This window comes from Humulus lupulus, chromosome X (genome assembly GCF_963169125.1).
Source record: "Humulus lupulus chromosome X, drHumLupu1.1, whole genome shotgun sequence".
In the NCBI taxonomy this organism is placed as follows: domain Eukaryota; kingdom Viridiplantae; phylum Streptophyta; class Magnoliopsida; order Rosales; family Cannabaceae; genus Humulus; species Humulus lupulus.
In genome coordinates this window covers 264,495,089-264,522,960 of record NC_084802.1, presented here as the reverse complement: position 1 = coordinate 264,522,960, position 27,872 = coordinate 264,495,089, and the positions used below count along the sequence as shown (strand labels likewise).

The window sequence follows — 27,872 nt, the reverse complement described above, 5'->3', positions numbered from 1 at the left end:
AGTATGACATTATACAACTAACAGAGTTACAGAGCTTCTAAATTTGACATGCAGACATAATTATAACAGTAATATTATAATTATTATATAACTTGGAAGACAGTACTTAAAATAATATTACAATATATAAATTTAATGTGAATGTCATTGTGACTTCAACCCCAAAATAAACATATAACTGAAGGGCCAACTAAAATGAATGAACAAAAAAAGGAGTGATCACAGTATCAAATGTAGTAAACATGGTTCATAATAATGAAGATTTACTAAAGGAATAAAAAATGGTCCATAATAATGAAGATTTAGTAAAGGAATAGTCTCTTTCAATCCTTTAATATAACGGTTGAAGAGGCAAGTTTTTCTTTACACATTCAGAAACAAATAGATAAGATAAAAATAAATAAATTTGTTATTTTTTAATACAATTTGCAAGATGGTCTCACTGAAAGAAAAGCTTGTTGACTGATAAAAGAATCACATAAATCAGACTTGGAAAATTATACAAATTGGATAAAGCTTTTATGCTTAGTATTATTAGTGAGAGGCTCACTCAAAAGGACAATTCATCACCATCCCTATAATTTGGGAATGTTACACATTTGTATACTTTGCAACTTGTACACAGGACATATCCAACCTGCACTAATTAAAACATTGCAAAATTGCAACAAAAGTTTACCGTGAATCTCCAAACATATATATATAAACCAACTGCAGATCAAAATCAATTGAGTTTTCATTGAACTGGAAAATAGAGTGCCGCTCTAGGACCTATCAAATGAAATACTTCATTTAATTTAACTAATTTTCAAAATCCTACTAAGCAGAATTGCAGATTCCTATTCTAGTTTTACTCAAGGCTATAATGTGATGAAAAGTGCTCAAAATTCACACGGCTAACTTGTTCGTCTCCTGTCAATTTACTCTAACAATTAATAACTAAGGTCTTCTAAGCAAGGCATGTACACTCAAAGCCACACTAGCACAATGTGTCTGTGTGTATGTTTTAAGTGTAGCAAGTAATTTTTCAAAATCCTACCAAACAAAATTAGAAATTCCAACACTCTTTTCGCTTCTCACTACAAAATATTTAAGGAAATCAAATGACAATGAAGGAAATGTAACTTGAACTTACAGCTCTACAAGATGGACATCGACGGTAGATCCGATTGTTTTCAGCCTTCACATTGGTTTTTTGCCCTTTACAAAACTCACAAACTAACCATCCTCTACCATTGCAAGGCTCACACAAAATCCCACCCTCAACCTTCAAAATAACTGGGCCATTGTCAGGATATATAACAACTATATCACAAACCCAACCCTGTATACACACACACATAAATATGTATACTATTTCATTGTAATAAATTACATCATTAATTTAAAAACTATTATCATCCTTGCCCAGTTGTCCATTTACAAAAAAATAAAAATGACCTGTTGTTGTTGAACCCGCGCACAACGCAGAGGTTTCACGAAACGACTTGCCGTTGACGGAGACGACGGCAAAAGTGGTGACCTCGTTAGTATCGGCGACGGGGCCATAGACATCGTCAGGTAATAATTTGCCATTAGAGTGAGCTGAGTTGAGCTCCCCACGACAACCAGAGGTGTTCCCTCTCGCCAAGTCTTCATGTTATCCCATGACAAACTCTATCAATTGACAATAACTTCCTCCATTTATAGCTATAATTACAATATCTGCCATCATGGACCATTGCTGGAGCTGGACCCCATTAATTAATATTGATTATTGACCAAGCTCAAGAAGAGTAAGTCCCCGAACTCGCTTTCCTTGTAAGAATATGTCTTGGATCTGTTGATTATATTATGGCTTAGAATGGGTTGAGATGACTGAGATAAGTGTGTTTGAATGAACTAGCTCTATTACATAAGTATTACAGAATTCTAACTTATTTAAAATATTTTTAATATATAAATTAACCCTGCTAATTACATTAAAAGTTAATTTGAGTTATAACTCATTTAAAAAAATCTATCATGTTTATCAAAATTATTAATCTAATATAAAAGAAAAATAATTAAATTAAAACTTAAAATGAAGAAAATCATGTCTTAGAAATTTCTACTATAAGTTAGTAATTAACAACTTAAATATTATAATTATCCAAATTTCAAATACATACCTTAAAATTATTACAGTCATTTATTGTAGCAGCTAGATAGTTCATATAAATTTAAATAAAATAAAACGTTTGAAACCATCAATCAACAGTGACAATGGGTATCTGGTCTTCTCCTTCGTTATTGTCTTGTTCTTAAGTTTATTGTCTACAATTCATAAATCAAACTTACAAAATAATCAAACAATTTTAGCACTAATTTATTTTAGAAAATAATTTCAACAAGAAATATGTTCATGAATCATCATCAAAAAGCAATATGAACAAAATAATCACACAAAAAATATCATAATAAAATCAATTCTAGTAAAATGCATAGTAAAATCATATTAAAACTATACTAAATCTAAATCTATTATAATATCATAAAGCAATGGGATAACAAAAATAAATTACTAATGATTAAATCATAGAATAGAAGAGTGATGAAAACAATTTTTTCCCAAAATCTCAATCAAGCAAAATAGCAACCTACTGCAGAATTTTCCTTTGACAGCTTCAAATTCCAATATTTGTATATTTGTTACGAATCTGATTAACATATGGAGCTGGTACTGAATATATATAAATATATATATATATATATATATTTCTCATAAAAATGCACAGCCACTATTTTAATATAGCATATAAGTCCATACATTTTGTCATATTGATAAAATTAGTAATTTAATAAGGTTTGTGAACTGCACTAAACTTTAGCAAAGCAAAATCAGGAACAACTTCATATATGCAAGTATGCAACTTATAAATTTAGAAATGCTTATCTGGCACTATTCCAATCCAAATATTGGGAGATGATGATATAGGGTGCAATAAGCTGTTATGATATGTTTGATTAACTATATGTCGTGAAATGCAGCAAAAACAAATATTATATAACATATAGCCATTTAACAATACATATGTAATAAGCTATATATTATATATAAGGTTGTGAATTGCTGTAAGTTATATATTATGCCATTTAACAATACATATTTATATATAGAGCTTAAATGGTTTTTGATATTAGATACATATCTATATATGCCCAGAAATGCCGTGAAGACTCATTTCAAAAGAACAAAAAAAAATGTCGTGAATGAGAAGACCTACTTGTGCAGCCGTGGTGGAGATGGAGTGAGTGAGGGTCGTGGTGGTTCCGGAGTGAGTGAGGGTCGTGGACGGGTGTGGTGGATTGGTGGTGCTTGGTGGTGTTGTGAGGCTTTGAGAAATTGAGAGTGACTAGGAAAGTGAAATGAGAGGGAGAGTCTGAGATAAAGTCATATTTTATTTATTATTTTAGTGTTTAGAAATTTATGTTATTGTTTTTTTTTTTTTGTCATTAAATCCCATTTTAAAAGGTTTTTTTTTTGTTCATATTATTTAAATATCATTTTTTTATAATTTTTGTATTACTTTTTTTAATAAAAAATTTACATTGTAGAAAAAGTAATAAATCATTCAAATATAATGTAATAGATAAATGAAACGTATAACATGATCATCAATAGCTTAATTCATTGTCATGTTTCATTTTATGTTTTGGTTCTAGGTAACTTAAGTAATTTTGTTGTTATTTACATGTACATTTATGTTGATTTTTATTATTTTTTGTATACACCAAATTACTTTATTTGACAAAATAGTCAATGAATTGGGTCGCAGGTTATATTTTTAACTACCAGGTTACCTTTTCCAAATTCATTAAGACTCACAATATTCGATCAATGAAAATTTTATCTACTAGGTTACTTTATAAGAAAAACAGACAAAGAATCAAGTGACGTGTTATGTAACGTCCTAGGTAGTCAAGACCGTTACATTGTGTATTTATAAAGGCGCAGGACTCACTAATCAAGTCGTTTAGTTAAAAAAATGTGTCATTGACATCACTAATGAACTAGGGTTAAAAGGTTTTGGTCATAAAATATACTTTTTGTATAATTAAACATTTTGTACAAGGGATCCCAAAAGAAACAGTGTTTGAAAGTCATTTTACAAAATTTCTAGAGTACAAACAACCACTAGCCACTCTAAGGGCAAAACCGACATTTATGGTCCTCTTGTTCCTGTCTCTTCCTCAACCGTGGCGGCCGAGCAGCTGATCATGTACATTCAGCCTTCAGAGCTCTCCGATTTAGGGCTGATCAAGCTTACCTTTACCTTTACCTGCACCACGTAGCACCCATGAGCCAAGGCCCAGCAAGAAAATATAACATTGTAGCCCAAACAATGATAACAATTGAATAACCCTTAAAGCATGTTCATACACTTAGCATACACATTAATCACACAGCTCATAGACATAACCAGAGAATTAACAAACCAACACTCAGCTATTCATCATGACAAATCCATCAACCTATAATAATAATCAAATCACATGATAATCAGGGTCAATGCCCTTAGGTCGCACCCTCTGTTTACCCCACTTGCTCCAGTCCGCTTAAACCGAGCTCAGTGAATAATAAGATATCCTTAGCTACCAGTGGCTGAGCCGCGCCCTGTGCGCCAATGTAAACTCCGGCACTCTTAGGCCGTTTGCTTGTTACTCACATGGCGTAATACCATCCTTCATAAAGCATACAAAACAGGGAACCCTTAGTCCCATTATAAATTCACAACCAAGTGCGGTTTTCTTACCTTTAATTTCCAAGTGTACTGATTACGAGAGATGTCTCTTGAGCACGATCCGTTTCCCGAGCCCTAGCTTATACCTAGTCACAACCAAGATAAGGGGTACCATTAATAATTGTAAAAAGGTTTCTGGATAAGGTTCTAGCCTCCGGGACATCGAATTCCACCAAACACGGTAGTAGAATCGATCCCGAGCACCCTAGGTTATGTTCCCGCGCTTAAAAACTCCGAAAGGCCACATATGTCCTTAAGGGCCGCGGCCCTGGCTCCCTATGCCGCGGCATGGCCCCAACCAGAGGCTCAGCCTCGCCCAAAAACTGACATGGGCTGCGGCCCTACATACCCCATGCCGTGGCCCGCCCTCCATCTCCAGCACCCATCAGATCCAGAGGGCCACAACACACCAAGAACTATGCCACGGCCCGACCCCTTTGAACCCAGAAAAACCACCATTTGTAAAACTCAAACCTCACTCAAAACCACCCATAACCATCCCAATAATATACTCCAATTATCACAAATATTCTTGCATGATTTCAGAAGCGCAGAAACCTAATCTAAAAGCTCATCAAAACACAATTTTAATTTCTGAAACCCACACACTCAAGAACACCAAAACCAGTCAGAAAAACCCATAATTCAAACACTATATCATAAATTGGAGCTTACCTTCACTAAAGACTCAATCCTCCAAGCAATTACTAAGCTAATTCCCAAGTCTTTAGCTTCAATTCAACCTTAAATTCAAACCCAGGAACTCTTAAAATCCAGCCCCAAGGCTACATAATCAATTGATCAAAAGTATAATTTAGTGCTTACCTCAGTTCCTGGTTAGTTTCCTTAGTTTCTACTGAGTTAATTCTCCAAAATATCTACTCAATTCACTGAGTTCCAGCCAAGTTCCCTTAGTTTTTTGTAGTTTCCCTGAGAGAAGAAGAGAGAGAGAGAAAAGGGTCGGCTCTTGGTGTTTCTACCACTTTCTAAATCTTGCTTAGTTTATCCTTAAGCAATTAAGTCAATCCCGAGGCTCGGGGTACCGGAAACGTTCCTGAGGGCAAAATAGTAAAATTCCTTAGTATTCCCACCTAAGCTTCCTAACCTCAAATATATCTCCAATTATTTATTTCCATGACCCGATAACCCAAATAATCATCTAATACCGGAAATACCCCTTGACATGTCCCAAGTCAAGTATTAGGTCCCATTGTGACTTTCCTGCTAACTAGCTCCCTAGGATCACCTCAAGTCGCATGCTGCAGATTTACCCACATAATAATTTGGTCCTCGCAATTATAACATATAATCACGTTTACACCCTCAATGGGCTAAAATTACAAATATACCCCTTTAAGCTAAACAAGGCCTACATGTATACTAATACTCGTAGACATGCATTTCACATATACATTCATATAACCATACAAGCATGCTTATCGCAGAATCATGCATTAAACTACTTAATTCACACATAAACCAATCGTGCCCTCCCGGCACACTAATCAAGGCCCTTAAGCCTTATTAGTGATTTTGGGTCGTTACATGTTACTTTTCTCGCTACCAGATAACTTGTTTTAAAATCAGTTAAGGCTCACCATGGTTACATGTATTATTAATGTATAAAGATTATATATGTCTAAGTAAATTGAATGGATCATTTCCTTGTGTTTTTTTCATTGTGTTACTTCTCCATTGGTGGATTTCTGCAAGTTTTTCTATTATGTCTAGGTTTGTCGCACCTTCCACTCTTCGTAATCACTTCTGGCTATCCACATGATCTTATTCTTCTCTTTCTTAGTCTTTTGGGAGAAAATCTGGCTTTTGGAGTAACACAATTATGTCCAAAGTTTATGGTAGATGTCATTCATTCTTATTTGGCAATGGGCGCACTATTGCTACATATTTTGCTTTCATTGTTTCAGTTTGGTAATATTTTGAACAGAAGTCATAACTTCTTAGCCTTCTTTTTGCAAAGACAATAATGGGATGTGAACATGGTACTGCATCTTCTTGGAACCCTCTACATGTTCAAGTTTTATCTTGAATGTTGATAGTAAACGTTCTTGTTCTTTAATAAATTGGAAAATAACGGTGTTGCATGGTAATACCTGTAAAAAGATTCATAAAATAATATAAAATCACAATTAGTAAGTGTATTTTGAATAAGGTAACCTGGTACAAAATATTCAATAATTCAGAGTATCAGGTTACTTTATTTAAAATAATTTTAAAAAAATGTATCAATTCAAAGTATTAGGTTACTTCGTTAAGCTAAAAAAGATAAAGAATCATGTTCTAGTTTACTTTTCTCACTAAAAGGTTTCTTTTTTCCAAAATCAATTGTGGCTCACGAATCAACAAATAATGCAGGTAGTAGGTTACTCCATTAAGCTAAAAAAGACAACGAATCAAGTTCAAGGTTACTTTTCTCACTACCAAGTTTCTTTTAGCTCAAATCAATTAAGACTCAACATATTTGATCAACAAATAATGCATGTACCGAGTTACTTCTTTAAGCTAAAAAAGAAAAATAATCAATTTCTAAGTTACTTTTCTTACCACTAGGTTTTGTTTTGCCAAAATTAATTAAAGTTTAGCATTTTTTTATCCACAAACAATGTAGGTATCAAGTAACTTCTTTATGCAATAAAGGACAAGAAAATAAGTATATATATGTGATTGTATATTGTTGTATCTGAAAAACGTGAGTTGACGTGTCTTAATTCGTGGTACAACTATTAATGATGATTATTTAGTCCTTAGAACATTGTATAAGTTCTAAGATGAGTAGCTTAGGTAAAGACCAGCTCCTATAAACATCAAGGAGATCACCTAGACAAGTCGACCAGATGTCATTGAGGTTGCTTAGCCCCATCTCGCTCTAGCCTAAAAACCTCCAGCTCGAGCAGTGTCTTCAGCTCGCCGTAAACGCTTGGAATGCACAGGCTTGAATTCATAAGGAGTCATAGACGTTACACGAATAAATAACATATTGTGACTGTTGTAAGCCCTGCCTGATAAACATATGATACCAGGAAGTTAATGTCTTTATTATATTTATTTTTACGTTTGGGGAAGTACTCAAACTTGTACGTTAGTCAGATGTAAACAGTCACTGAATTCTTTCCATTGAACCCCTATAAATAGAGGGGAATGGAATGAAAAGGGACCAAACTTTTGTATGTCAAAACTCTTCTAAAATTGTTTCCCAGAGATCACAAGGAAATAATACAGACTCGTGAACTAGGTGAATTTCAATCACTAAACCACGTAAACTTCTGAGTGTTTTTACTTACGGTTTAGATAAAGCCTAATTCCTCATTTTCGAACTTCTTAATTCACTATTGGCGAAAAAACCGCGTCAACAGATTGGTGCTTTCACTGAGAGGAAAAATTAGGCTTGCGAATTTTTCATCCAAAAGCTTTCTTAGCAATCATGGTGGTAACCCGAAGCTGAAGGTTTGCTCATGATAGAGAGTCAAAAAGGCCTGGAGACCAAAGAGATGTTCGAGCGGTCAGTCCTGCTAGGGAAGGCATTTCGGTGCACAGACGTCCTGGAAAAAAACATCAGGTTCTTCCTAGAAAGAACTAGGAAACAGGTAGTTCATCATCACAACACCATCATAAAAATCCTTATTATATAGGATTAGCTGAGCAAGAGAATGCCGAGCTCAGATGTCATCTTGCTCACGCCAACAAGCATATTGATGAGATCTTGTCTTGATTGCAACCTCCTGCTACCGATCAGAATGTCTAAAGGAGGGCAAGTGGATGTCGAGGTAGTAGATCACGAAGGTATGGTCACCTCACTGTGAGCCGTTCAGTTTAGACTTCCACTCCGAGCACTGTGTTGTCGAGGCCGATTTCAAGAAACGATCGACCTACACACATTAAGAGGAATGAGCAAACTGCTCATGTGTCTAGAGGACAACCTGATCAATCTGAACGGGCTGGAATAAATGTAAGGTGAGATGGGATCTCCCTGAATCCATATGTTTAAGTCCCTGCTAGTAACCGAGGCCAGGAATAGGGTCTACCCCCCATAAAGGATATCGGGGTGGATGATGGGAGACCTAGAGTAATGCAGCAAGATGGACAACAGGTGGCTTCCCCAATAATGTATCCACCATCACTAATACGACATCCGTCACCCCAGCAAGCTCCAGCACCCCAGTAGCCTGAAGGAGTGCATCCCTTCAGATGAATGACTAAAGAAACTCTGTTCATAGAGAGGTCACCCATGTCACTCGATCTCAGGATACTAGGATTCGAGTTCGTGTTAAAAATCAAGCTCAACGACCTAAACAACGAATGGTGAGTTTCGCTGACAGTAGCTATTAGACGGAGATCCATCATGAAGAAATGTCAGAGAATGTTCATACTACTAACTCTCGAAGGCAAGAGCCTGACCTGAGAGAACATCTCAATTTTGCTCAAAGTTTCTGCAAAAAATGTCAGCCCGACCTACATGAGTAGTTAAACACACAAAGGGGGCAGCCAAGTTGGGATAACGAGCTAAGTTATAATCAGCAAAGGGAAAACCCTCATGTGAGGCGTGATAATGGGAACATTCCAAATAACCGAGTTCAAGCATGGAGGGACGATAACCCAGATAAGGCGCAACCCAGATTGGGAGCTAATCATTAAGCTCCCAAATAATTCGACAGTGAGGGATCCAACCCTAGACTGACTTGCCATGATGGAGGAACAAATGAGGTGCAATGTCTCAATTTCCCTAATAAGGCTTACTGCCTTGATTAGGGGGCCAGAAGGGCAATAACTGATTAATTCCATTATTATTTTATTTGATGCATGAATAAATGAATTATGTGATTTATATTATAATATGACCATGTTTTCTTATTACCATAACGACATCGGTCATACTACAGTGACTTTACTCACCTTCCATGGAAAAAATCAGCGCGCCAAGAGAGATCCGTCAAAGTTTTCTTATTACTATAACGACATCGGTCATACTACAGTGACTGCCTCAAGCTAAAGGATGAGATTGAAACGCTGATTCGGGTTGGACCGCTAGAATAATATGCCCAAAATTGGGTAGCTCTTAACCAGCAAGCTGTACAAAATTTGCGACCAGCTCCGAGCAATCAGCAAAATCCACCTGCAACACTTCTTACTCCAAAAAATCCTTCAACCCACCTCTAGTAGAAGGGAGGGAGATAGCCACCATTGCAGGTGGGCCACATCTAGCTGGAACTAGTAACAGGGGCTAGAAAAGGTATATTTAGAAGTTGAAGACCCACGACGACGTGGTGCATACTCCCGAGCAATGCTTGCCAAAGTAGCGAAGAACATAAAAACAACCCATCATTTTTATGGAAGAGGACACTAGCCACGTCTAATTCCCACACAATGATTAGCTCGTAATAACTGTTTAACTCGCCAACAAGATAGTGCGGAGAATTCTGATTAACAATGGGAGATTAGTGAATGTGCTATTCAAGTCGACATTGGAAAGGATGAGACTTTTACTCACACACTTAAAAGCCTCCTCAACAAATATGTATGGGTTCTCAGGGGAAGGATTGCCAGCAATAGGAAAAATTGATGTAATAAACACTTTATTCTACTATTTTTGCGAACTACGACTACTTGGTAATTTTTAAGAAAAATACCATAATTATGAAAAAGGTTCAGTGGGGCCTTAATAATACATGTAATATGGACCCATTTATTTAAAAATAAAAGTGTAAATTCCTTTGTGAGGTATTCAGGAGATCTGGTCCTAGAATAACCTCGGAGCGTCCGCCCTATGAGTTACGTCATACCTTAGTAACTCATTTGTTGTGTCGCGTTCAACAAACTAACAATACTATGCTTTTCATACATTCATACAACACATACATACATAATAATTTATCTCACAACAGATATATCATATAGTTGAACATAATAGCATAAGAATTCTAGCTAACTTCCTCACCTCAAATCCAAGCAAATTTAAAGAGCGAGATACTTCACAACGAGCCTAGAATCATAATCAATCACTTGTCTCAATATCAAGTAAAACTAAGCATAATATACAAGCATACCCTACGTGTGCATGGGTCATGCACACATAACACAAGTTGCACCACTACCATAAACATACAATAATTCTACATAAAATCATAAAAGAATAATACAAATTCTACTGAGTAATTCTCAATGTTTACAAAACAAGAACCATATATTTGATTAATTGTCGAATATTTGAACGTAAAAATGAACTTGCATGTAACATGCATACATGGGAGGGTTCTTAAAACGTGCTTTGAAGTTGGTAAATTCTATTCCTTTATTTCATTGTTACTTTCTTAAAAAAAAATCAGCAAGCATAAAATATTTTACCAACATGGTTGCAACTATTTCATTCCCTTAAATTATATAATTGAATTTCATAACAAAAAATTAATTTACTAAAATAATTAACTAGCTTTAATCGTACAAAATAATAATCTTATTTATTATTTAATATCAATTAAAACGTGACAAAATTTTGTAGTTACTTATTATAAAATATTTAATTTGGCATAATTAATTAATTTCATAAATGTACTCTTTTATCTTGGCAAAATAAAATAAATAATAAAATATGATATATTAATCTCTTAAAAATAATATTTCTAGATCACAAAATTCATATTAGTTTATAATTATCTAAAAATTGGTACAAGAATTAATATTTCTCACATTTTTTTTAACAAACCAATGTTTAAACATCTTTTTTTAAAAAGTAGTTTTTCCCAAATTTTAAAAAAATAATTTCTCCATGCATTTGTTGAAGAAAAATAATTAATTAATATGTGAAAATCACCCTTTTTCGAAATCCATAACAAAGAAAAGATAATGTGCTCTTAGAATTAAGAAGAAGAAGAAGAATGAGAATAACACCATGACTTGAATGCTTACCCTTAGGGATTTTCAAAACTCCTTTCTTTCTCTTCCTCTTTCTTCTCTTCTTTCTGTCCTTCTCTCTCTAGCCTCACGCCTCCCTTTCTCTCTCTACACTCGGCAGCCACCACAAAATGGATCAAGGATCTCCTTGTTTCCCTTTCTTAACCTAGCCAAAATCCCTATGAATTAATTTCCCAATTCATAGTCCAAATTCTCCCCTAGATTCCCTCTCCAAAAATCAAGTAATTGGCAAAAGAAGAGGAAAGTTCTCTCCCTAGTTTACCTCACCACTCCAACCCCTTTCTCACTCCTTCAATACTCGGCAAGGACCCCAATATTCTCTCTATCAATTCTCATTTTACTTACTCAAATGGTCAAAAGACAACTAATCTCATTATCCTCAATATAATAATGTCCATTCATAAAATATATTGATTTTTTTCTCTAATTTAAAATGGAGAAAAAATGTCAACACATGATTAAGGAATTTTTTTTTTCTTTTTCCTTGGCCTACACTAACATGCCACTCTATCTCTCTCTCTACACATTTTGTTTCAATTTTCCTCTTTTAAATTTTAAAAAATATAATTAACTAATAATAGGAAATTACATGATAGTCTATTGCATGCTCACCATGTATACCATGCACATGCGCACACCCAAGTGCTCTACTCCATTTGTAGCGTCCCAAATTTGCTATTAAGGCTTATGACCTTGATTAGCGTGCCTAGAGGACAATAATTGATTTATTATGTTAATATGTGAATTTGGTGATTATGTGATTAGAAATACATGTTTAGGTGGATTAAATATGCATGTGGGTCCTTTTTGGCTATTAGGGACATGTCTATAATTTTAGCCCGCTGAGGGCATAAATGCAATATTTGTATATGTTGTTATTGATAGCACGTGTGAGTGGTGATATATTTGGGATGCACGATCTGAGACAGTCCTAGGGAGCAGTTTGGATAGAAAGTCACAACGGGGTCGAATACCCGGCTCGGGAGGAGCCTAGGGGTATTTTGGGTATATAATATGTGTTCGGGAATTATTGAGTGATGGATAGTAATTTATCAATGATTTAGTTATGTCAGGATTCAACGAGGATTTAAAGGAATACTCAGGGATTTAACAGGATTTAGTAAATGACTAAATTACCCTTGGGTTACTTAAGGGTTGAGGATAAGCTTAAGGGGGCAGTTTGGTCATTTGGCAGGGGTATTACTTATCTTAGATGATTTGAGAAACCACTGGAATTAAGTAAAGGGAACATAAACTCTCAGCTTCTTTTCTCTCTCGGTTCTCTCTCATCCTTTGAAAGACACAACTGGTTCTTGGAATTTTGGAGGAGAAATTCAGAAGTTAAGGCTTGGAACTTGGGAAGGATAAGCTTAGGGAGCTGGAGAACTATTCTAAGCTTCAATTCATCCTTGAGGTAAGAAACCTAGCACTGAATTATTTGAGTTTCTGCTGAGTTTTTGTTAGAGTTTTAGGTTTTCATGTGAATTGGATTCTTGAGTTTAATTTGGTTATTGGCTTAGTTTATGTGATTATTTATGGACTTGTTATGCAGCCTAGATTGTGTGGAGGGGAGGTCTAGGCTTAATTATGGGTTTAGATATTGAGTTGGGTTGATTTTATAAGAATTGGCTTGAAGAAAATGTAGGAAAAAATGACGTTTTTTAGGTTTGGAGGTTCGAGTCGCGGCCCAAGGCTGGGAATGTCGTGGCCTATGTGTGCTGGAAAGGCCTCTGTTCTTGAGGTGCGTCATGGCCCTGGGAAGGGTATGCCGCGACCCGTGTCTCCTAACAGGGAGGCATTTTGCCTCTGTTTTGGGGCGCGCCGTGGCCCTTAAGGGGCTGGGCCGCGACCGTAATTCAATGTATTTGCTGTTTGAAGGTTTTTGTCTCGGGAATCCAAAAGTTAAGGCCCGGGAAGGATTTTACCACACGGATTGGTAGAATCTAAGGTCTCGGAGACTAGAATTATATCCCAAAGTTATTTCATGGATTAGAGTTTGATGGATGGCTATTGTTGATGCGTTGTGACTAGGTTTTCAGCGAGGCTCTGGTTAGAGGACTGTGTTGGGGATTTCGTTGCTCAGGAAGCTTGGAACACAAGTAAGAAAACTATTGTACCCATAGAGCAGGGTGTGGCCCTATAGTTTGTGTTGCAGGGCATGGCCCTATGTGATTGAATTGTAGGGCATAGCCCTATTGTTTATGTTTTTTATTATTTAATTATTATTTGATTATATGCTATGTATTGCATATTTGTGAATGAATGGCGAAGGCCGGGAACGACGAAGGCTGAGAACGGCAGGAAGCCGAGTACGGAAAAGGCCTAGAGCGGTGCTAGCACGTGGTCACTATGGGATTATGAGAGTGATGTGGAACCGTCCGAGGAGTTAGAGGAGGTCCCTATAGATGAGAATGACCCGACAAGAGGGGTCAAGATTGGAAAGAAGTTGAAAGCTGAGGTGAGAGTATAGCTGATAGAATTCTTACGAAGGAATCAAGATGTCTTCGCCTGGTCTCACAAGGATATGGTGGGTATCTCACCAACTGTGATCAGCCACGTGCTCAACGTGGATGAAAGATATCCAGCGGTACAGCAGAAGAGGAGGCTGCTTGACAAGGATCGAGCAAAGGCTCTTAAGGAGGAGGTAGAGCGATTGAAGGAGAACAGGTTTATTAGAGAGGCATACTACCCAGCTTGGGTTTCAAACCCAGTCTTGGTGCCCAAACCCAATGGAAAGTTGAGGACTTGTGTAGATTTTACTGATCTAAACAAAGCGTGCCCGAAGGATTGCTTTCCTTTACCGAGAATAGACCAGTTGGTAGATGCAACCTCTGGTCACGAGACCTTGTCCTTCATGGATGCGTATTCGGGGTACAATCAGATCAGCATGCATCCTCCTGATGAAGAGCATACCAGCTTCCGAACGAATATAGGGCTATATTGCTATAGAGTGATGCCCTTCGGATTGAAGAATGCAGGAGCTACCTACCAGCACTTGGTGAATGGTATGTTTCGTGACTTAATCGGCAAGAGCATGGAGGTATACGTAGACGATATGCTGGTGAAGTCAAAGAAAGCTGAGGGGCACGTGGGAGACTTAGAGGAGTGCTTTGCAATATTAAGGAAGTATAACATGAAGTTAAACCCCCTCAAGTGTTCATTTGGAGTGGGTTCTGGAAAATTCCTTGGGTTTATTGTTAACTCCCGAGGAATAGAGGCAAACCCAGAGAAGATCAAGGCTCTCATAGAGATGAAGTCTCCAACAAAAATAAAGGATGTACAAAGCTTGACTGGGCGGATTGCAGCTTTAAGCAGGTTCGTTTCGAAGTCGACGGACAAGTGCGTCCCGTTCTTTAACCTACTTAAAGGAAGCAAGAAGTTTGAGTGGACCGCAGAGTGTGAACAAGCCTTCCAGACGATAAAGGAGCATTTGGCCCAACCTCCTGTTCTTTCCAAGCCAGTTGATGGAGAAGACCTATTCATGTATCTAGCAGTCACGGAACACACTGTTAGTGCTGCCTTAGTACGTGAGGAGGATAAGGTGCAACACCCGGTATATTATGTTAGCAAGCGATTGATAGGAGCGGAGTCCTGATACCCCATGATCGAGAAGTTGGCTTACTGCTTGGTACTTGCGTCACGAAAATTGCGGCCGTACTTCCAGGCACACCCCATCAAGGTCCTTACTGACCAGCCTCTTCGCCAAGTTTTACAGAAGCCGGAGTCGTCTGGTCGGCTACTTAAATGGGCGGTTGAGCTAGGCCAATTTGAAATCAAGTACCAACCGAGGACTGCTATTAAAGGACAAGCTTTGGCAGATTTCATCGCTGAATGTACCGGAATCGTTGAGGTCCCCGACCAGCAGGAGAGTGTTACTGGACAAAAAGAAGAAATTCCTACTTGGCAACTTTTTGTTGATGGATCGTCGAATGAGCACCATTCACGAGCAGGGATTATACTAGTCACACCAGAGAAGCACCGAATTCATTGTGCACTAAGATTCGGATTTAATGCTTCTAACAATGAGGCAGAATATGAGGCCCTCTTAGCAGGCTTGCGACTGGCTAGAGATGTACGTGCCCGGTCGGTAGAGATAAATAGTGATTCCCAATTTGTGGTCTATCAAGTATTGGGGGAATACCAAGCAAGGGGCCTACGCATGGTGGCATACTTAAACAAGACCAAAGATTTGCTAGCCCAGTTCGAGGAGTATACCATCAAGTTAGTACCAAGGGAGCAGAATTCCAATGCCAATGCTCTAGCAAAGCTTGCTAGTGCAAAGGATGCCGAAACTCTGAATATAGTACCAGTAGAATACTTGGCGGAGCCGAGCATTGATAGACAAGAGGCCATGCCAATTACGATAGCCGACACCTGGATGACTCCCATCATTGCTTACCTTGAGCAAGGGACCCTCCCATATGGTTGTAATGAAGCAAGGAAGGTAATGAGGCAAGCTGCTAGATACACCATGGTGGATGGGGTGTTGTATAGGAGAGGATACTCCTTACCTCTACTCAGGTGCATAACGCCCGACCAGTCAAAGAACTTATTAGCTGAGGTGCATGAGGGGTTTTGTGGAGATCATGCTGGGGGGCAGAGTCTATCTAAAAAGATCTTGAGGCAAGGATTTTTCTGGCCTAGTATGAACGAGGACTCTATGGAATATGTGAAAAAGTGTGACAAATGCCAAAGATTTTCTAAAGTGCCCAGAGCGCCCCCAAATGTTTTGAAGCAAATGCAAAGTCCGTGGCCTTTTGCAGTGTGGGGCATTGATCTGATTGGGAAGTTGCCCAAGGGAAAAGGAGAAGTGCAGTTTGCGGTGGTTGCGGTAGATTATTTTACTAAGTGGACTGAGGCTAAGCCATTAGCCACGATCACATCGAAGAAAGTATTAGACTTTGTGGTTAAAAACATAATATGTCGCTATGGTCTACCTAAGAAGAAAGTGTCTGACAATGGCACCCAGTTTGACATCGACATATTTACCGATTTTTGCACTCGGCATGGCATAACCAAAAGTTTCTCCTCGGTAGCCCATCCTCAAGCCAATGGGTAGGTTGAAGCGGTGAACAAAACATTGAAGGACACTCTAAAAAAGCGCCTGGAGCAAGCTAAGGTTGCTTGGGCAGAAGAGTTACCAGAGGACCTTTGGTCATATAGGACTACTGCTCGGACGACAACTGGTCATACCCCATTCTCTTTAGCATATGGGTATGAAGCCATGTTACCTGTGGAGATAGACCCACCCTCTCATAGAAGGACCGTGTACAACCAAGAGGAGATCCATCAGTTGTTAGCAGGATCATTGGACTTCCTCGAGGAAAGAAGAGAGGAGGCAAACCTCAGAGTAGCTGCTCATCAGCAAAAAGTGGCACGCTACTTCAACTCCAGAGTGCGAGATCGAAAGTTCCAGGTCGGAGATTTAGTCCTAAGAAAGGTGTTTGTTAGAGACCCAGCAGCTGGTGTGCTAGGACCAAACTGGGAAGGACCATATCAAATTGAGCAAGTCTTACCACCCGGCACCTACAAGCTTGCTCGGTTGAATGGAGAGCTGATCAGGAACTACTGGAACGGCGAGCACTTGAGAAAATATTATCAATAAATACTGCTTGCAGAGTAGTAGCTTTGTATCAAGTGCTTAACTTGTTATTTAAGTTTTTTGTTTGTGAACTGGTTATTTGCTACCCAGTCACATTATTTTTAACAATGTTATTTTGTTTGGAACTCGTTGTTAGACACGTTTTGTCACTTATTATTACGAGTAATAAAAGAGACCACGCGCAGCGTGGTCGAATCTTGCTACAAATTTTGCATATGTGTTGATTATTTTTGCTTGGCAGTGTTCAACTGTCACATTAATTTAAACAAAACAGGTCTTCAAAAAACTATGTGTAAATGTATACCTGACAGTGTTCAACTGGTCGGTATCATGATATGAATGACCAGCGTTTAAATAATGTTTTTGTAGTGCTCAACTACTTAAATATGTTAGTATATTTTATGTGTTTCACGAGTAGTAACTACTCGGACAAATTCGGTCAAGTAGCAAGTGATCAAGGATTTATCAACCCTCAATCACTTGGGGGGCACATAGGGTATACTGGTCTGTATTTCAACACAGGCAATAAGAGCACGAGCAAATATATTTGTTTTTGGGCTTTGGAAGTCTAAAATGGCCATTAAGCTAACTTGTTTTACAAAGCTTAAGTAACTTAGAATTTTTAAAAATTTTAAGTTAGAAATAGGTATTCGTGTAATGATAAAATTTATGCTCATAAAAAGTTAGAGCAATAAGAGCATGAGGAAGTATATTTAGTATGGACTTATGGAATGGTTAAAATTTCTAAGTTAGAAAACTAAATACTCATGTGAAATTAAAGGCATCTAATAACTTTGCTATGTACAATAAAAACTTAAAAGTTTAAAGTTGTCGACAAAGAAAGAGTAAAGTGTAAGTGTCAAAATAGCTCACTAGTTCGAGCAACAAAATACAAAGTAAAGCAAACTATGATGAACTACGAGAGGGAGTCACTGGCGTGCTCCTCTAGTGGGTTGATCGACCCTCTCCTCGGCATCAGCTGCCCCTCTCGCTCGGAATGACAAAGCAGAGGTGGCGGGAGTGAGTGTAGGAGGATTGGCAGCTTCTTCAGCGGCCCTTGCTTCGCATCTGGCAAGCTCCTCTGCCTGAGCCTCCTTGGAGAAACAATCAAGATTGAGAGGTTTGTTCAGCTTCCAGACCTTATAAAAGCAGTCGAAACTGGCCTCCTCAAAGCGAATCAAATCAAGCTCCTTTTCTTGTTTCAATTCTTCGTTTTCGTTGATCAGTCTCTCATTATCCCGAGCTAACCCCTTGTTCTCGAGGGACAGCTTCTCCAGTTGGGCTGTCAAGGAGTTGTTGTTTTGAACTTGCTGCTGGTTCTCATCAGAAAGCTTCCTGAGAGACTCATCCCATTCAGCTACGGTTCTCTCTGCTTGCTCCAGCTTGGATTTGGCCTCCACCAGTTGATCGTTTAACACCTTAATCAACTCCTTGTAGTCTACCGCTCAGAGCTGAGCGTGACCGATGGTGACAAGTGACTGCATGGAAGACAAAATGTTATTACAAGCAAAAATATTAATAATAAATTGTCTTAAGAAAAAATACTTACCTTCATCAGTTGAGCGAGCCCTCTTTTCAAGACGACTTCAACGCTAAGCCGAGGGTAGGATTCTAAGCTTTGGAGCGTTGAAGCGTCATGGCCGATCTCCTTAAGAAGTCCCTTTCCTAGGTCACTAACAGCACGAAAGACCTCACTCGAGCTACCCTGGTGAGTAGGAGTTAGGCTCGCAGAAGGAGGAAGCGAAGAGGGAGTCAGTGGCGGGAGTGTAGTCGGTCCCTCAGTTTGCCTCCCTTGACTGGGTGGTACTACCTTCTGAATCTTCTGTGGGGGCATAGAGCCACTTCCATCACCAATTTTCCTTTTTGAAGCAACGCACTCTCTGAACATGTCTGCGTCTGCAAAGGAGGAAAACACAAGGTTGTTAGAGATATAAACATAATGAAATGTGTACAAGTGTATACTACAATTTTGTTACTCTCGAATCACCAAGCTATCAAAAAATTTCCTATGTTCACTAGACATGTGTTACCTGCGTTGAGGATCTGATCAAGGAACTCATCCTCGTCGTCCGAGGATGAGCTAAGTTCCCCCTCAACCTGGATAGCCTTTCCTTTCCCAGGCTGAGCGGGAATAGTAGATCTGCGCTGAGGTTCGGGCTCTCTAATGACTAAGTCGCCAGGTCTACGAGAGAGCGGAGAAGGTCCAGGAGAAAGTTGATCAGTCACTAGCTCTGTGCCCTCGTTGGACTGATCAATCGTGTTGTTCTCCCTGGTGGTGCTTTCTGCCGCCATATCTTGGTCACATGGCACCAAACCCACCATCTGAAGGAGGTCCAGGGTGACCAATTTTTTCACATCCTTTTCCCTAAGACTCATCTTGGCCAACTTCTCGGCCCGCTTAAACATTCCCTTAGTAGGCAACGGTCGCTCGAATGGACCCGCACGTGTAAAAGCCAAGTTGTTGGCTTCAATGTCCGATGTAAGGAAGTATTCTTTGTGATACTTCCCGGGGTTTGATTTGTGAGAGATAATGTTAAGATATGTAATCCCCCTATGCCTATGGTAGAAGTGGAAGAAGCCCGTGTTATTTTGGGAAGGATTGGTCCTGAGGTCAAATAAGTAGTGCACCTCATGTAGGGTGGGCTTATCCCAACTGTGCAGGAAGTAGAGGATGTACAGCACAGAGAGTGCCTGGATCCCATTCGGTGCGATCTGGAATGGGGAAACATTGAAATAATCCGCTACAGACCGGAAATATGGGTGTAGCGGAAGTGTTGCTCCGGCGTGCACATGGTGCCTGGACCAGGCACAGTATGTTCCACCAGGCCTATTGGCTCTTTGGTGGGAACTCGGACATATCACGTTGGCCCCGCTCAAGCCTAAAGCTTCAATGTGTTTTTGGAACAGCGCGGGATTAAGTTTTGAAGCATCGGCAATGAACCAGGAAGGTTCTTCTTCTCCCTCCTTGCGTGGCTTTTGGACAGCCAGGTTCTGGATCGCAGTGGCAAATTCCTGAGAAGGTTTTTCTGGAGCTGTGGCAGTGCGAGTATGATTGCGCTTTACCACCTTCTACACCGCTCTGCGGGCAACCTGTGGATCATGTTCCTAAGGGAGTCTGTTGGATTGTTTCACCCTCATCGTCGACTGAGAAACTTGTTGAAGGAACTGTTCCTCGTGGAGAAGATACAAAGCTGAGCGAGGGAGAATCTGCTTGAAGCGGCGAAGACGGTCCTCTGGAGTGCAACCGGTAGACGAGTCTGGTGAGGAATCGCTATTTAGAGGAGTCTCGATTGTTTGCGGGACAGATGTATCGGAATTCGTATGATTGTCACCTCCCCTATAGTCAGAGCGATTCATCTACAAAAATGAATAAAACATGGGGAGGTGAGTAACCATACAGAAAAAATTCATCAAAAATAAAAGTTATTTTTATACTTAGAAAATTTTGTCTAAGTTATAAAAATATAACACATAGGGAAAAATAATTTTAATGCCCAAGAGTGCCTAAAAAGTACTTGGGGTGTTGAAAGTTATTAAAGTTTATATAAATGGGCATTTTTGAGGTTTTCCTATGAGGCTAAATTCCTTATGCGTGTAAGTGAGCATGCTAAGGGGTTGGGTATGCATTTGGAAGGAAGGAAAGAAGGCCGAGGCCTAAGAGATTAGGTGTGGTCCGATCGGACCACGTTTTGGGCTCAAGGTGATGGCCTTACCTAATGCATCTGATCGGATGCCTAGACCCACCAAATGCTCATGACCCAAGAGGCGTTCAGCAGCCGTGGGAGTCCGAGGTGACGTACAGCCTTGCCTCCGTGCGAGCCCAGCGTGAAGTCCCCCAGGATGTCCGATCGGACGTAACACGCCCGAGGAGAAGCATGCCGTGCGGTCCAGGAGGTGGCGTGCGAGCGTCCTATCCCTAAGTGTCCGATCGGACATGGCTGGTCAAAAAATGGTAAGTGCGTGGTAACTTACCCAGATTTCTCAATGGCCCGATCAGATGTGCTGGTTTGGCTCGTCCAAGGAGGTGCGCACCTTGACCACAATAAACCTTGAATAGAATATGAATGACACAAATAAATTTATAGTGGTTCAGCTCCAATTTGTTGGTAATAGCCTAATCCACTTGAGTTAGGATATATGTAGCCTACACTTAAGATCAGATGAACCTGAGTCAACTGAGTTTCTCAAGTGTAAGTAAAAAAGTACAGTGTTTCTCTCTCTAAACCCTCAGAATATGCTCTTAGAATGCCCCAAGTAACGGTCCCAAAGTCTCAAAACTAGAGAGTTTTTTCAGTCTAAAAAAGATCAGACCCCCCCCCCCCCCCAATGATGCCATGAGCTCTTTATTTATAGGCTCATGGATCACACATGAAAAATATCTCGTTTTGATGGGGTCTTTGGTTGTTTCAACCAACTTTAATTAATAAATAATAAACAAATTTAAATTACAATAATATAGCTATTACTTCAGGATATTTGAGAGATTCGCGCGGTAGTTGCAAGCTATTCGGGTTGAAGTCATTACTGAGGTTCTATATAGATGTCATTGGGCAGTTAACTCCTGAGATTCTGACACATCCGGTCGGCTACATTCCATAATCTAACACAGCTGGTCTGGTGAAACCCCTTTCTGAGGTGACTGGTCAGCAGTATCACGTTGCTGAAGTAACTGGTCGGCCAAAACACATTACTGAGATGACTGGTCAGTCAACCCACGTGTCTGGTCATGCGAGACTTCTTCCTGAATAGACAAAAGTCTTCTCCAGTCGGGTAGATCATTTTCTGCCACTTGTCACCTCTAATTGCAACATTATCATAATGAAATTTTAGGGATAACAATAGGGTTTATGGGGATCTAAAAATTGTTCAAGAGAGGGGTTGGATGAATATTATAAATGACTTTACTAGTTATGTTGATAGGGTGGTCAAAGAATTCTATGCTAATCTAAATGATGAATTTCTTGACCAAAATTCTTGCATGTTTGGGAAAGTCTATGTTAGAAGTCATTGGTATTCTTTTACTGTTCAAGATATTGCTACTGCACTCAGTCTTCCTGTAGATGTAGAGTCCACTGAGGTTCCATTTGACAAAGATGTGGTTTTGCTGAAATCATTGGACAAACTATTACTTTGAATACTCATGATACTGTCCATTTTGCTTATCTCACATATCAACATGCTGCACTAATGAGGTTTGCCCTTCTAATTGGTTGCCATCTTCCAACATGGTTGCGGTATCCCAAGAATTAGCCTTCTTGTTGTTTAAGCTCACAAGTGATACTCAAATTGATCTAGCTGGCATGATTTTCAATCAGATTGTGGCCTTGCGCAAGGGAAATCATAGGAAGTTAAATTTGTTTTTTCCTAACTTGATCTATCAAGTGTTGTCTTCACAGAAGGAGCTGATCTTGGACACTGAATCTGAAGAGCCCCCTGTGTCTGGAATGACTTTCAAACCCTCTGAGAAGTTTGAATCTTCTAAGCAGCCTAAAGGAATATCTTTGCCACCTGTGCGTGCTGCTTCTCCTGCAGATTCAGGATCACCTTCTGTAGCTCCAGCTTTTCAATATGTTCAGACAAAAATTGCCAGGGTTACCACTTGGTTGGGTAAATTGGAGGAGGGCCAAGCTTCTATCCTTCAACACCTTAGTTCAATTTAGAAGTTTCTTGCTGCATGATTAATATTTCTATCATGTTGAACCTTGTGTTTTTTTGTTTTTTGTTTTTTTGTGGTCTTTTCTTTTGATTTTTGTTTTCTTTGGCAAATTGATAGACAAAAAGGGGGAGTAGTGTTTATTTTTTGTTATTGGTTATAGCTCTGGACCCTATTTTCAGGAGGAGTTGGTGTGTTAAACTTTTTCTTTAAAAGTTAACATGTTTGTTTGTTTTATGTGTTAGTAACCCTTATGTGCAGGGGGAGTATTGTATACTCTCATTGTTTCTAACATTTCTTCTTTGCAGATTATTCTTGGGTATTTATATCCAAAATATTTTGTCAATTAAAGTGCCAAAGGGGGAGATTGTAAATTCTATTTTTGGCAAATTATATTTGACAAAATATGTTTTGATTTATTTCTTGTAATCTTGGTATTTAATTGAAGATTATTTCATTTTTATTTTGTTCACATTTATGTTCTGATTATATAAAAAACTGATTATATCAATCTATTCTATTTATAGAAGGTTTGACAATATACTTAGCTTTTAACATATGAATCAAATAATAAATGTTAATTTATTTTATATCTGGCTGATTTTATTTGACAACTTGATTCTTATGACCAGATTTCAACAGATAGGATCAGATTGATCCTCATAAAAACTGAAGATATGATCTTGCAATGATAGCTCAGATACGGACTGATCTGTAGCTACAAACAGTCTGTCTGTTTCCTTTAAACACTGATTATTCAATGTAATTGATTGGTTACTTAAGGAAACATTTTTCTAGTGAGTTGTGTGCATTTAGACCTAGTAAAGACTGTTTTATGTGAGTATAAATACTTACCATAGCAGCTTTGTCTAGGTTAACTCTTTTGTCTATTCTTAAACTTATTTTACATCTTTAAAAAAAAGAGTGTTTATTTTGTAGAGGTTAGTGATTCAACTATACCTCTATTATTTTGTGTCTTTGTATGTGTTTTGTGTATTGAAACAATTCAACAAAGAGAAGATCAAAGAGCAAACCTTCGGGAGAAGGTTAATCCTAGTTTTGCTTCGGGAGGAAGCAAGCACTCTTCAAGCAAATCGAAGGGAGTTCGAGTTCTTCAAGTTTCAGCAATGTTCATTCATCAAGTGGAAAATACATCAAGCTTGCGACATAAAATTAGAGAGAGTCTAATCTTTGCTTAAGTCAAATACTTTGTATTTTTGAGAAAATTTATTAATGAATCTTATCTCTAGACTTTGCCCTGTGGATTAGTAATATCCGAAAAGATATTGAAACCACGTAAAAGAACTCTGTGTGTTTTATTTTTCTGTTATGTATTTTTGTAGTTACAAAATCTCTGTCTGTAGCTACAAAATATCTGTTCCAGTACCAACCTTTTATTCCATATTTAATTAATTGATTTGATTAGATATAAAGTTGGTAATATTAAAATACGTAATTTCAGTATGTTTATGTTTATCTAACAAATTATAGACTTAGATAAGCATACGAAAACTAACAAACCTTCGTCAGCACCCTTCTTCAACTGCTTCACGTCAGTAGCTTGTTCAACAAGCTCGACTATAATGGTTCTCAGTTAGGAATCGACGGAAGGAAAACAAATCTCTTCAGTATTTTGGTCGGTGTAAATAGATCACAACCTATACATAAAAAATTAGAACCCATGACTGTGATTTACAGATCTAACAACTCAACAGAGAGAGGATTTTTTATTTTTTTTTTAAAATGTGCTAAAAAGGAAAAACTATGTAAATGGCACACTCCAAGAGAGGCAGACGAGGAAAAGGGAAAATCAAATCTATTTAATTAAAGGGATGAATAGATAAGCAGTTTTTAGAAAAAAAGTTAGATGCATCTTAGTATACCATAATCTCATGTACCTTACACATTATCCACCACTAGATTAAATATCAAGGGCCATAAAAGTTCCCTCACCCATACGAAAAGAAGCCACTTCCGTACTATAGTCTTCCTTATTATATTTCATGTTATATATTATTATAAAAATAATATTTTATAACATTTCAATTTATATTAAATTAATTATTAAATATATAATTTTGTATTATATATTATTATAATATATAATATATAATGTTAATAAATATTATAAAATATATTAACATTTTATAATATTTTTAATTTATATTAATATAATTAATAAATATCTAATGATTTTTTATAATATTTGAATTTATATTAATATAATTAATAAATATTTATTTTTAATGAATTTTAAAAATATATTCTCTTAAATATTTGAAATATTAAGTCTACACATTTTTTATATAAATATATAAAAGAGATTATAATAATAGTTAAATATATATTTATATAATTAGTATTATATCGTATTTTTTAATTATTTTTTTTGACAAAGTATTTTTTAATTAATTTTAAAAGTATATTACATTAAATATTAAATATTTGTAATTTGCTAAAAAAACTGCGAATAACTTCATCTATAGCATCAAAAACTGTCCGAAACGTTTTATTTATAAATAATTCCTAGAAGTTGTCAATTCGGTCGTAGAAAAACTGAATCTCAGCCAATTTGATCGGAAGGAAAACGGAATATTTGATGGCGAAAGCAGCGGAGGAGGTGAAACCCAATGTGGTTCCGTCAGCCAAGGTACATCCCTCCAACGACCCCGACGTCGACCTCACCTCCTACTCCCTCGAGAAATTTCGCCTATACGAGACCAGAGCGGTAAGCAAGCTATTCTTATACCCTTATTTTTAGCAGCATACACAGTAATCTATATCTATACACCCAAGAAACAGAGGAAACCCATCCAATTCCATGCCATGTTTTTTTGAGTTGCTTCTGTAGAGGTTCTATCTGATTGGAAGTGATCGGAACAAGAGGTTCTTCCGGGTTTTAAAGATTGATCGATCTGAGCCGTCTGATCTCAATCTTAGTGAAGACCCAGTTGTGTACTCGTCGCAGGAGATTAAGAACCTTCTTCAACGGATTGCCGAGGGCAACCGTGCCACCGGTGGTCTAAACTTCGTGACCAAGGTTTATGGTATTGCAGGTTAGTGTTCTTTGGTACATTTCATTACTACATATAATTGTATATATGCTGGTTGAATTTGAATTTTATTTCCTTTTGTTTTTCCTAGGTTGCATTAAGTTTCTGGAATCTTATTACTTGATTCTGGTCACCAAGCGTCGGCAAATTGGATGTATTTGTGGTCATGCCATTTACAGTATAGATGACAGTCAACTAGTTCCCATTCCGCATGTTTCTATTCAAACCGATGTTGCCCATTCGAAGACCGAATTGCGGTAATTTATTCGATTGAATTTGAGTTTGAATTTTCTTTTTGTTTTTCTGAATTTGGTTGAAATGAAGACTGTTTCGTAAAACTGACTATAATGGAAATATTTATTAGCAAACTAACTTTTCATGAGTGACTCCGTCTAAGTGTCCGCATAGTTGATTCTGATTAGTGCATTTGGTTTATAGTTGTTTCAATCTTGTATTTGGAGTTGGGGTTGGGCAAAGTAACTCGAATGTGCTAAGAATGATATCTTATGATCTTCTAACAACCTTGGAATTATGCAAATGTTTTTCAGATTCAGCCGTATAATTTTCAATCGGTTCCATCTAATATGAGCTTCGTTGAAAGAAATATGGAGCATAGAAATAAATATTTGACATTAATGAATGAATAAAGAAACAAGTCTTGATGTTAACCTGGTACCTTCCCTTTGCCCTTAAAAGCAATGTATTTTTTAACTGATTTATGAAATTTCTGTATCTCCTCCAACGCAGGTACAAAAAGCTTCTGTCTAGTGTTGACTTGACCAAAGATTTTTTCTATAGCTATACATATCCCATAATGCAAAGTTTACAAAAGAACGTGTCCTCGTTTGGTGAGGAAGGAATGCCTTATGATAATATGTTTGTATGGAATTCTTATCTAACACAAGCTGTTCGGTCAAGATGCAATAACTCCATTTGGACAATAGCATTAGTTCATGGGCATTTTGAGCAGGTATGCTATTCATTCTCTAGTTTTCAATTTTTTTAGGTTTGTAGGGCATTTGATGCCTTGAAACCAATGAAATTATGCTGTGATATTTTTTATATTACAATATCCTATACTCATCAATAATATAATCTGAATATGATATTTGTCCCCATCAACGATAACAGATCAGGCTATCAGTCTTTGGTAGGGACTTCAGTGTTTCTTTGGTGGCAAGACGCTCTCGGCATTTTGCGGGGACACGGTGTGTTCTTATATAATACAAAATATTAGATGTTTTCATAGCTGCAAAGAAAGCTTTTTTCGTTGATCCTCCATCTTTATATATATATATATATATGTTATATGGGCTCTAAGATTAATTTAGAAAATCTGTTATACATGTTATACATTGTGAAAGGAACCAGAAAATACAAAGGGAAAGCTTTAGAGAGAGAGATAGAGAACTTGATAACTGATGTATTCTAAAGGATTTGATAATTGATTTGATATTGATAATTGCTTTTGTTGTTCATCAATATTTTAAAATTGGTCTTTCCAAATGTTTGGTAAGGGTATTAACTTAGTGATGAGAACTTGGTAATTGATATATTCAAGGATTTGATGTTTGACCACCTAACTTACCATGTAGTGCTAAATAACTTTTGCTTCCACATTAAGTAGATAGTGTTGGAAGACTAGCTAATCTATACTTTTCTCATTGCTATGGTTCCATGGATTCCAGTTACTTGAAAAGGGGAGTGAATGATCGGGGAAGGGTTGCAAATGATGTTGAAACAGAGCAGATTGTTCTTGATGAGGAATCTGGGTCATGCAAGGGAAAGATGAGTTCAGTCGTACAAATGCGTGGTTCAATTCCCCTTTTTTGGTCTCAAGAAGTCTCAAAATTCCCTAAACCTGATATAATATGTAA

At 37.7% G+C, this 27,872-nt stretch overlaps 2 protein-coding genes and 1 long non-coding RNA gene across 7 annotated transcripts in view; 1 reads left to right on the top strand and 2 right to left on the bottom strand.

Annotated features, from left to right (window-relative positions):
- Positions 1-282: 282 nt before the first annotated feature.
- LOC133804340 (uncharacterized) lies at positions 283-1,663 on the bottom strand. Of its 4 annotated transcripts, none has more exons than XM_062242504.1 (3): positions 1,441-1,658; positions 1,136-1,324; positions 283-637 (listed from the first exon to the last, which is right to left on the bottom strand). In XM_062242504.1, exons 1-3 carry the CDS (start codon positions 1,636-1,638, stop codon positions 551-553), a joined length of 474 nt encoding a protein of 157 aa, XP_062098488.1. In that variant the 5' UTR covers positions 1,639-1,658; the 3' UTR covers positions 283-550. The 4 variants fall into 4 exon arrangements, with proteins under 4 accessions (XP_062098488.1, XP_062098490.1, XP_062098491.1 ...); XM_062242506.1 differs by having other exon boundaries at positions 1,136-1,267; positions 1,441-1,653; XM_062242507.1 differs by having other exon boundaries at positions 387-642; positions 1,136-1,267; positions 1,441-1,656.
- Positions 1,664-18,061: 16,398 nt separating this feature from the next.
- Positions 18,062-19,166, bottom strand: LOC133804999 (uncharacterized). Its single transcript, XR_009878739.1, has 2 exons — positions 18,839-19,166; positions 18,062-18,767 (listed from the first exon to the last, which is right to left on the bottom strand). It is a non-coding gene; the product is annotated as an uncharacterized LOC133804999 (long non-coding RNA).
- A 6,256-nt stretch (positions 19,167-25,422) lies between these two features.
- The window catches only part of LOC133805175 (phosphatidylinositol-3-phosphatase SAC1), a 40,782-nt gene continuing 38,332 nt past the window's right edge, over positions 25,423-27,872 (top strand). Inside the window, exons 1-6 of one of the 2 annotated variants that reach the window (XM_062243284.1) lie at positions 25,423-25,670; positions 25,794-25,998; positions 26,087-26,252; positions 26,743-26,965; positions 27,127-27,203; positions 27,684-27,868. In XM_062243284.1, coding sequence (XP_062099268.1) covers positions 25,542-25,670; positions 25,794-25,998; positions 26,087-26,252; positions 26,743-26,965; positions 27,127-27,203; positions 27,684-27,868 — 985 coding nt within the window. In that variant the 5' untranslated portion in view covers positions 25,423-25,541. The remainder of the gene's footprint in view (positions 25,671-25,793; positions 25,999-26,086; positions 26,253-26,742; positions 26,966-27,126; positions 27,204-27,683; positions 27,869-27,872) is intronic. The other variant, XM_062243283.1, reaches the window with a different exon arrangement.

What these genes read in the sequence shown, in the direction of transcription:
- LOC133804340 (XM_062242504.1), bottom strand. Translation starts at nt 1,638, where the DNA reads ATGAAGACTTGGCGAGAGGGAACACCTCTGGTTGTCGTGGGGAGCTCA. An exon ending in CGCGGGTTCAACAACAACAG is followed by an intron (nt 1,325 to 1,440) that starts GTCATTTTTATT and finishes GTGTGTATACAG; the next exon opens with GGTTGGGTTTGTGATATAGT. An exon ending in GATGTCCATCTTGTAGAGCT is followed by an intron (nt 638 to 1,135) that starts GTAAGTTCAAGT and finishes TAATTAGTGCAG; the next exon opens with GTTGGATATGTCCTGTGTAC.